Source organism: Limulus polyphemus, unplaced genomic scaffold (assembly GCF_000517525.1).
Source record: "Limulus polyphemus unplaced genomic scaffold, Limulus_polyphemus-2.1.2 Scaffold685, whole genome shotgun sequence".
Classification (NCBI taxonomy): domain Eukaryota; kingdom Metazoa; phylum Arthropoda; class Merostomata; order Xiphosura; family Limulidae; genus Limulus; species Limulus polyphemus.
Window position 1 is genome coordinate 29,649 of NW_013666295.1, and position 10,764 is coordinate 40,412.

Consider the following 10,764-nt stretch of genomic DNA (forward strand, 5'->3'; position numbering starts at 1 on the left):
ATTTGTAATGAAATGAGAATAGAAACGAAGAAGTTTCGTAAAGAGCGCGAATGGTAGTGTGATGTAAAATTATTCATGCTAGAAATTTTCATAAAAGTGACCCGAAAAACGGCGGTAAATCGGTAACCCGTGGCCCGATTTTAACGAAACTCGTTTTGTTCTGTTTCTATTCTCATTTCATTACAAATATGGCGCTATTGTGCGCCGTTTTTGCTGTATTTAATTACAGACAAGCAAACAAACAAACAATCTCAGAGTTTTAGTAGTATATAGATATGTTGGAGTTCACGCTGTTTAGCTGTTTAATGATATCCTGTTAATAAAAATTTTAAATATACGTGATATTGGCTTGATAAAACAGGCCTTAGTTGTATTTATTAAATTAATCTGATGAAAGAGATGATTTTGTTACCTATTTACTGGTATCCTTTTGAATGATGAAAGTTTTTAATGGGTCTGTAGTTAGCGTTTTAAGACAGTCTATTTTTTAGCAGATCTGTTTAAAGAGTTCTTACTGTTCCGATGGTTAATGATATCCTGCTGTATAAAAGTTTTAAGTCCACTCATAATTGGCAAGTTAAGGAACGCTCTAGCTAAGATATTATAGCCAGCCTGTTACAGGAGTTTATGACTTTCGGTGTAAACAATATTGCGTTGTATGAATGTTTTAACTGTCTGTCTGCTTATCAATGAGACCGAATTCAGAGGTTGGTTGAGCACAGAGGGGTGTCAATTTCCAGTATTCAGGTTAAAACAAAAAAGTACTCTGATAAAGGGTTCGATCTGAACTTAAAAAAACAAACCTTTACTGTCAAAAGAACTCGCCTCTCAGTAGTGTTCGGCCACGAAGATGCGGAGTTAAGGTGGTTAGCTGGATTTTGATTCTGTAGCACAAAATAGAAATGTTCATGTTCAGGCAGGTAACGCACTTTGCAACCTTATAACACCATGTAAGACTTGTTGAACCTTTCTTGGCCATCTCTATCGACAGAATTCCCGAAAACCACAGAAAGTGGCTTTATAGAGATTTTGTATTGCCCAACAGGAGCGGCCACTATCGTGTTTTGTGTGGGATTTTGCACTGAAGTATGGGTTTTACTTTTTTATAGCCTGGTAACTAGTGCGAATTCGACCATGATGTTGGTCAATTAAGATTTCAGATATTACAAGGAGTTCAAATCTCTATTCAGAATTTTTAAAGAGAGGAGAGTGTCGTTAAGCTTTGTTTGGGAATCAACCCATCAAATATGTCTTCCTGACATTAATTAAATTTGGGCCTAATATAATTACCTCCACCAACCCACATAGCATTTTGCTGACAACAGTTTTTTATTTGGTCTTTTTCTATGCATTCAGTTGACTTTACCAACCAAAATAAAAGGAGACTACAGTTCTTCTTTGGCTAATTCTAAACATTACGCTGTTAGTAACTTTTTTTTTTGTATTTGTATATTGTGTACACAGGTTATTATCTGAAAATTTTGTATTTGGATGGCTCACAATATTATAGTACACAGCAAGTATTTTAATTTGTATTTTGTATGTACAGTATTTGCTATTGTGTGAAATTGTTGAATAATATTTTAAAGCGTTTTTATTGATTGTCAGACAATTGTTTATTCATTTACGACTGGGCTCCCCAAAGTTTTATGCGTTCCATCGTGCTTGTTATTTCTCCTTTTGATGTTAGCGTTGATCAAAGCGTTGGCCTTGTCTCGTGAATACAAGTGAATTTAAAGAATGCTACAATCATTAGCTGAATCGAAGTGTTGTTTTTGAAGTTGTCACGAAGGGAATATTTTTGAGTATATAAAACTAAGTGACTGTAAAGGATAATTTTTGTTACTAAGGACAAAGTGTTGATTTTAATACGTTAAATTGTGCGAAGATGAGCTTTTTGAACAAGGCCAAGGTGTTCATTACACTAGTTACTAGTAATAGCAGATACGCCGCCCTACGAGCGGCTGTTTGTGCTAGTAATTACCAATCGTAGTATTCATACGTCATAGAAAAACATTTAGAAAAAGTGAACATTTTCTAAAAAAGGGATTTTTCAGGGAAGTACTGCACGAGAAAAATGTTCGGATTGTGTTGATAGAAACTGTAATGTTTTTATGTATTAAAAGTGCTACACTTTATTGAAAAAAAAAGTTTTTTAAGAACTCCACTTTTTAGTACTATATTTACAAATTACATCAATAAAGATATAATCAAACCCTCACGTACAGCCCTAGTGAAAATGTTGTTCTTATTGTGAGGAGAGTACTTTTATTTAAAATTGTGCTCTGTGATAAAGAAATTTTTGTTGCACATACCGTACTTATTTTTCTAATTTTCTGAATCTTGAATACCCAAAATGTGAAATTGTTTTATGAATATTTGTTTGTGGTGCCATTTAATAGATGGCGACACATTGTATATATATTATTTCTTTCACATACATAGATAGATATCCACGCTACATCCATTATTGTAAGATTTGAACAGGAACGAGTAAATGTCATCACTGCCCCAGTGAGTGTTGGCTGTAACGCGTTAAATTGTGTGTAAAGGAAAAGCTGTGTTATCAGGGGTCAAATGCTACTCATACTAGTTTCTAAGTCTTTGAACAGGGACGAGTAAATGTCATCACTGCCTGAGTGAGTGTTGACTAACGTGTTAAATTGTGTGTAAAGGAAGAGCTGTGTTACCAGGGGTCAAATGCTACTCATACTAGTTTCTAAGTCTTTGAACAGGGATAAGTAAATGTCATCACTGCCTGAGTGAGTGTTGACTGTAACGTGTTAAATTGTGTGTAAAGGAAGAGCTGTGTTACCAGGGGTCAAGTGCCGCATACATCAGTTTCTCTTTTATTTGTGAAAGAACAAGTAATGTTGTCGCTAAGTGTTGAGTAAAATATGTTAATTAAGAGGGAGTAAAGGAAGAAGTATGTTGCAAGGGGCACAGTGTTGACTATATTACGTTATATTGTTTTACAATGAAAGACTTTGTAATAGACAAAATATTGATTATATCGCGTTCAGATAAGTATGTATCATGAAACAACATTGAAATTATAATTTGTAATGGATGGTCAGATGATACAAACTTTCTCTATAAACTCAACATCTTATACAATATGTTGTCGCTTGAGGGATGGCTTATTCGCACGTGCCTGGATAACGGATGGTGTAGTAGCTATGTAACCTGTATTGGGATTGATGACTCACGCATGCATTTCCCTGACGGGACTTCGCGCCGCATCTAGCTTCACATTATCCCCTACTCAATTCTTTGTTTAGGCTTAGCGTTCTTAGGACAAACATCATTGGTTGGCGGGGATGCGTGTGCAGTATAACTTGACCTCATTTCACCGGACTTAGTGTAGAGAGAACCAACTGCTCTCGTCCAATGGTTTTTACGTGCGAGGTTTTTATGACACTCAGCGTCACAAGGCATGTGGTTTCTCTATAGATTCATATGAACAAAGATTCGCAGTTTACGTTCACTGTTTTTCGTGAGGGACGAATAATGTATGTGAAGTCTGGAGTGCTGTATGTTTGTTTTGTGTAAACCAGTAAGATTTAATTACCTTCATCACTACGTTTCTTGACTGTTGGACAACTGTTATTATGTAGCAGAGTTAAGAAATCGCTGTTTTTGGATATGAGGAGTAGTAGCAGAGAATTTTTTTGATTCGGTGGGTATAAGATTTAGCTTTACTGAAATGAGTGTTGGGAAAATGTTTAGTCTACTGCCGAACTTGAATCGTATTTTTAATTATCACACCCAGTGTAAATATTGTCTCATTTTTTATATAGAAACAATACTTAACGATATCTTTTCTCCAAACTCTTAACAACACGCATCCCATTTTTTTGGATCTTCACCCACTAGTTTCACAACACACAATTTTATTTGTGAGACTGGTAACAATATATTTTGTTTTTACTTACTGACATCTCAGCTAAAAATATTTAGATTGCATTTCCCCATAAGACAGTATTTTATTTTTACGTTCTTAAATCACAAGCAACACTAATTTTCTCGTTTCTCCGTAAGTCTGTTAACAATGTATATTTTGTGTATTGGAATGAGAAATGTTCATTGTAGTTTTAAATTATAATGGGATGTTAATGGTGGTTTTAGTGTATAAAATAATGAGTTCTTTTGTGAATGGACCTAGTTTGTGTTGAAGTGAGGCATATTGACTGTGGTTTTAGTTTATGTTGGAATGACACATGTTGACGGTGGTTTTAATGGATAATAGAATGAGACACATTGACAGTGGTTTTACTTATGCTGGAATGAGGGACGATGACAGTAGTTAGTTGATAATGGAATGAGGCATTTTAACTGTGGTTTTAGTTTATATTGGAATGAAGCATATTGATATTGGTTCCAGTTTACATTGGAATGACATTGACAGTAGTATTAGTTTATATTAGGATGGGTTTTCTTGTCAGTGTCCTAGATTATATTGGAATGAGGAATATTGACCTTGGTTTTTGTTTATAGTGAATGACAGTGATTTTAATTCATATTGGAATGTGGCATATTGAGAGTGGTTTTTAGTTAGGACTGCACCGATTTTCAGATTTTCGTGGTTTATACAGATATCTGATGTTTACCCAACCACATCAGCTGGTACTGATATTTAGTAATAGCGCATTCATGAAAACACGTTGGTTCAAAAATCAATTAAAGACAGCAATTCAAACAAACAGAGCCTTTTCAAAAGGTAGATCTTTCTTCATCAGGGAGCAAACTGTGAAGTATTAGTGCAAGTAAGGTAGTTCAAACTACAGAAATAAATCAAAATTTAACCTATAAGTGGTTTTTTCTAGTTGCATTTAGTTTAGAAAGTTATTTAAAAGAACAACATATAAAAATAAGTATAAAAAATCCTTTGTTAGTGTTTCTAGAATTACTTAGTAAAATAAAAACATATATTAACTTTTGAATTTTAACTGCAACTTTTGTTTGTTTATAATAAAAACTTCATACATCTGAACATAATTATTAATTTCACCACCAAAAAGTCAGTTTAAAACTATTCAATTTGTTTTATGAAATTCAGTCTGAATACTTTGCCATTTCAGAGAACAAAAGATGGCTTTCAACTTCAAAATACAACGTGAAAATTGAGGGGTTAAATCAAGAATGTTGATGCAAACTTTGTTTGCTTCGTTAGCCACAACTATGCTAGCACATGTTTTCTAGAGAAAGAGAGTTTGAAAGTACAAGTTTGAAATTATGAGGATTAGTATTGACACCATTAAAACTGATGGCCTCACCAGAATGATACATGGCTATGGAGAAATTTGTGTAATGTTGGCAACTTTGGCCATCTCTGAAAAATTCGAAATTCGAGTGTCACAAATACTATGCAGCAATAAGCAAAAGTATCACTGTACAATATAGGCTACGGACAATAAACGGTCAGTAGCTTATAATGTAACATTTCCTTATATTTTTGCCAGGCAGATAGCCTACTGGTATATTGGTTTATAATAGTTTATATTAGAATAAGTAACTTTGTCAGTGGTAATAGTTTATATGGGAGTGAGGCACATTCATAGGCATCCACAGAAATATTTTCAAGGGGATGCAAAACATTTATGTAAGAGATTAGCTTTAACAGTGTAAGTCAACAGACTAAAATAATATGTGTTATGTGTACTTAAGCACAAGTTTACAGTTTTAATAAAAATTACTAAAAATATTTAGTTTTTAGCTATGATGTTAAGTTTACATCATAATATGTGCAATTTTTTGTGAAATGTAGGGAGGGGGCAATGCCCCCTCTTGCCCCTCCTGCAGGCACCCATGAGCACATTGATACTGGTTTTAGTTTATACTGGAATGAGGCTTATTGACAATGTATTTAGTTATGTCTCTGCAGAGAGAGACATATTGTTTTTCTATTGTTTCTTCTTCTTCCAGACACTTTTCAGTCGACTGCCATTCCTTCATTTCTCGGCAGATTGAATTGAAACTTGATAGGGTTATACCTTGGTCCAAAATGTTCATACTTTATAATTTTTTTGATTCAGGCCTTTTTAAAGATTTTATGGGGGGAAAGGTCAAACAACCCCAAAAATGTATTTTGGGCTCCTATGAGGTCATATTTACAGCAATGAAGATGAAAATTGGTACAAATACAAATTGTCATGCATGTAACACATTGACAAGCAAAACACAAAGTTGGATTTGCTTGTTGTTTTTTTTGGGAGTGGGGGGCAGAGCTCACAAAAAGCATAATGTTGGGGTTTTTTTGGTCAATTACTCTGCCATATTTTGATCAACTTACATGGGATTTGGTACAAAGATACTTTTCTACAGGCCCCTCACATTGATAAACAAAAATGGTGGACTTGGTCATTTTTAGTAATTATGGAAGGAGGTCAAGATGCCACAAAAAGCATAATTTTAAGGTTTTTTGACAATTACTCCACTGTATAAGCAATTGATACTTTTGGTGGAAAATGAAGTCTAATAATGAATAGTAGAGCAATGGTAACAACTGTAAACACCTTTAATAAACATTTCAGAATTACATATTCCATCTTCAGCAAATCTATGAAAATGACAAATTGAAAGATCTTTAGAACAATTACTAATATAAAAATACAATGAATAGTGTTAGAAAAATTAGAAAACATTCAATTAAAAATAAAATGAAGAGAGAGAGAACCATTTTGAATAAAGCAAGGGGGAATGAGTTTGACTTTCTATTGAGGCTTGGATTTATGTAATCCTGAATATTTCTGGTAATTTCAGATTCTAATTGGTATGATTTCCTTCACTAAACTTGGCAAGTTTTTTGTCTAATTTCTGGATGATACATTCCATCTGATTGTGGTTGTAATGATGTTGTCATGGTTTTCTTTATATTTGTTAAGTCATGGCATTCCTAAAATATTACTGATCCAAAGTTTCTCCACTGATGACAGTGAAGTTCCATGGGTAGGCCAAGTCTTGTGAAGAATCGATGAACCAACATTTTTACTACCGTAGCTGATTCTTGATTAGGGATTGAGTAAACTTCTGCACACTTTGTAAAATTATACATGGCTACCGGTATATATACTTGTTTCGAGTATGTGTGTGCCAATAGTTCCATGATGTTAGTTGCAATATTTTTATCAGTGAATCAGCCTTGTACAGTTTGAGTGTTACTCTCCTCTGTGTAGATTGTCCCTTTTTTGCAACACATACTTTACATGCTTGACACCATTCCTCATGCTACTTCCAATAGACCTTTTGCTAAAGTAGTCCAAGTGTCTTCTTCATTTTGTGACTCTCACAAAATAACTGCTCATATTGAATCAGGAATGATTGATTGCCAGTACTCTTTTGTCCCATTTGTGTTTTCTCATCTTTTTTGCAATATAATGGACTGTAGATACAGCATGTTATACTGATCCAAGTATTATTTGATCTCAGGGTTTGTGTAAGATATCTTCTCCCATGCTGGTTTTTTTGGTGACTGCTCCATGTGTGTGATAAAGTGTCTCCAATCTGGATCCTTTCTCTGTTCCTGAAACAACTCATTATCCGGATTGCTATTTCTGGAAATAGCATCTTGTTGACACTTCCAAAGTTATTGTTTTTTTTCACAATGCTTGAACTCTTCTGGCCAAGATGGTCGATTAAAACTGTCTGCATTACCATGAACCCTTCCTGCAGGGTATTCAGTCTGGTACTGGTTCAGCTTTCCAGCTCACCTGAATAGTTGTACCTCAGGTCTATTAAGGCTACAAAACAAGAATAAAGAAAACACCTTTTCACTCTTGGGCTTTTGGCTGCAACAATAGACAGGGTTCAGAATCGTGTATATCTTTTTACAGATTCCTAGCAAATCCAAAAAGAAAATCAGTATGGGTTGAGATATAATTGGTAACCTTCATATTATTCTTGTATATTCAGTGCATATTTTGTAAAAAAGTATCAGAAAAAACCCATTAAATAATATTTGCATAAATTCAAACTTTGTCATTAAATGTATGTATATATTATTTATTAATATTGAAACTATAGAGATTTGATAATGGGAACTGACAAGTAATGTACGTAATTACAGTGATATAGGTCCTGCTGTTAGATTAGGCAAGGGTCAGTCAGAAATCATTGTGTTGTAGACCAAGAGGCATGCAGGTAACATCACAATGAATAAATACTACTAATACTTGATGTTGTTACTTGGTAGGTTTTCACGAAGGTCAGAGATGTGTGGTCCCTCTTCACCAAAATCCTCTATTCTTTTTTTCCTTTTTGATCTTTTCTTCCTGATGCACCACTACACAGTTCAGCTCACTCCATCACCAGCCAAGAGACCAAACAGCCACACACCAGGCCCCACCAACGAGGGAGCCAAAAGCACCAAGTCAGAAGAGACCAAGATCATACCAAAGTGTGTTTATTTACATAAAAATCAAAGTACAGAAATAGGAAAACAACAGCATAAAATAAAGTAAAATTTAGCAAACTCATATTAGGCATAGAGCATTATACAACATTGCACTTTATACAACAGTATAACGTTAAATAATGAACTATAACAGTATGAACTGAATTGCTGTTTACAATGTATAGAATAAAATAGAAAAGAATAGAATTATGTATTACTACAATTTAGAATAGGTTATTCATAATAGGTCCTTGTTTCTCACCTGGTCATTGTCTGGTGATCTGAAAAAAAAAATGCTCTAAAATGGTTGGTGGTTCATGTTGTGTGTGTTTATGACTTGTCTTTGATGATAGGTTGGCATGTATTTTTCCTAGGAGGTGAATGTAGTAGCAAGGTTGGCAACTAAGCTGTTAGAGGATTACAATTTGATGGTATTTAATAGAATGTGGTTGCAAGATTCAAAAGTTATTCTCTGATTGGTTGTATCTTACTGGAGGTGTATCATGGGGAGTGTATACTGGGAGTCAGTCACTTATGTTACACTGTTGTTTACAACAGTTGTATCAAAAGCTTTAAATAGTTCTCTTTTCGTCAAATGTCCACACAGGTTTGTTCAATCACTTTAGAATACAATTCACAAAACAGATTATTCCACTGTACTCTCTTGTTACAATACAATCTGTGATAATTTCACTTTAAAACAAAAAGTGTTGTTATACATTCTCTACGGCTAAACTCACAACCACCAATCTAGCTATCTAACTGTCTGACTTTGTCTTACTTACTCGAACTGTGTTTTGTATGCGTATATATATATATATATATATATAGCCTGACCAATGCCTAGAACTTTCTACACAATACGAAATATTATGATATAATAATACTTGATCAAAACAACAAGAAAATCTTGAAGGTTCTATTAACATGATGCAATAAAACAAGCACCAAATCACAACAATGGAACTACACAACATATGATTCATACACAGTTATGTAAGCAAACCTGTGATAAACTATCACTTCTTAACATAACTAAAGTTAACACTCGCATTAAACTTAAACAGTTGTGTATATCTAACAGACAGATGCATAGTTGCAGTTAACCCTTTCGTGATGAGCTCAGTATAAGATACATGAGTTCTTATAAGCATTTGCACATGTTAAGTATTTATACTATAACTTTTAATGCAGTATGTGTATTTTAACAAAATTTGATAGACTTTTAGTAAAGATTACAAGTCTTTTGTACATAAAAAATCAGAATTTTTAATGAAGTATTTTTACTAAAGATTTGTTGCAAAGTGCAAAGTGATTTTCGTGTTATGATTAAAAACTATTCTTCGTCCCAAAAATCTCAGACATTATTTGTGTAATCTCTAAAACCTCCTAAATACATTTGTTTTCAGTTAAACTTTACATTTTGTGTGTTGTTTTCTTTACCCTAACTACATGGGGTCTGTCAATTTGGCCAACCTTGTAAACACCACCAAAAAATTAGGAAATAAATATAAGTTATGTTTTTTTCATTCTAGAATGACTACAAATTATAACACAAAAACACAAATGTTTAGTCTAAATAGCTTAAGTATCATAACATTATATATTTGTATTATATTGACCTTCCAGTCATGTCTGGCTAAGATTACAGAGTTGGAGTAGCGTGATGCTTGTGCACTCATGTTACCATATCCAAGAATATAAAACTGGCCTTTACAAAGTGACCTGTCATGGCTGTGTTTTAGTGAATTAGTATTTTGTAAAATACAGTCACATTTCATTTATAATACATTATATATGTATATACATTATTGCTATTTACAAATAAGTTCTTAGTTATTTTTCTTAAAACATAGAACGGTGGATAAAGAAGTATAGTAAACTGTTATCTCTTCTAGTTATGACCTTTTTACTCATTTGCTGCTTGTCATAGGTTGCTAAGCCTTTTTGAAAATGGAGGATGTGAAATGAAATACATTTTTTAGGTTTTATATTTACAGCTGAAATAAACAAAAAATCATAAATTACTATATCAGTACCTTAGAATTCCACTATAAATTGCAAGCCAACTGAAACTCAACTTACCAACTTGAAATCTTGGATTGAAAGAATGAGTTAACATCATAATGGCTAAGAAAGCCACAGAGGAGATATGGTGAGCTTTCAATTGGTTACTCACATGTCATAGACAGAAGTATATGTACATAAGGAAGTGTTTCCAAAAATGGAAAGAGGTGGGTGGGGCCACTGTGTGTGTTTCAATACATAAGCAATATCTTAGCAAATAGAAAAGATAGGAGGTACTTATTTTATATTATAGCTTATCAATATTGATAATTTGAGTTCTTAATTTGTTGGAAACTAGACTTTGT

At 33.6% G+C, this 10,764-nt stretch overlaps 1 protein-coding gene across 1 annotated transcript in view; it reads left to right on the forward strand.

The window, feature by feature from the left end:
* Positions 1 to 10,764, forward strand: part of LOC106459945 (tyrosine-protein phosphatase non-receptor type 4-like) — a 265,493-nt gene that overhangs the window by 26,544 nt on the left and 228,185 nt on the right. Inside the window, exon 4 of the mRNA XM_013919617.2 lies at positions 8,192 to 8,395. Coding sequence (XP_013775071.2) covers positions 8,211 to 8,395 — 185 coding nt within the window. The 5' untranslated portion in view covers positions 8,192 to 8,210. The remainder of the gene's footprint in view (positions 1 to 8,191; positions 8,396 to 10,764) is intronic.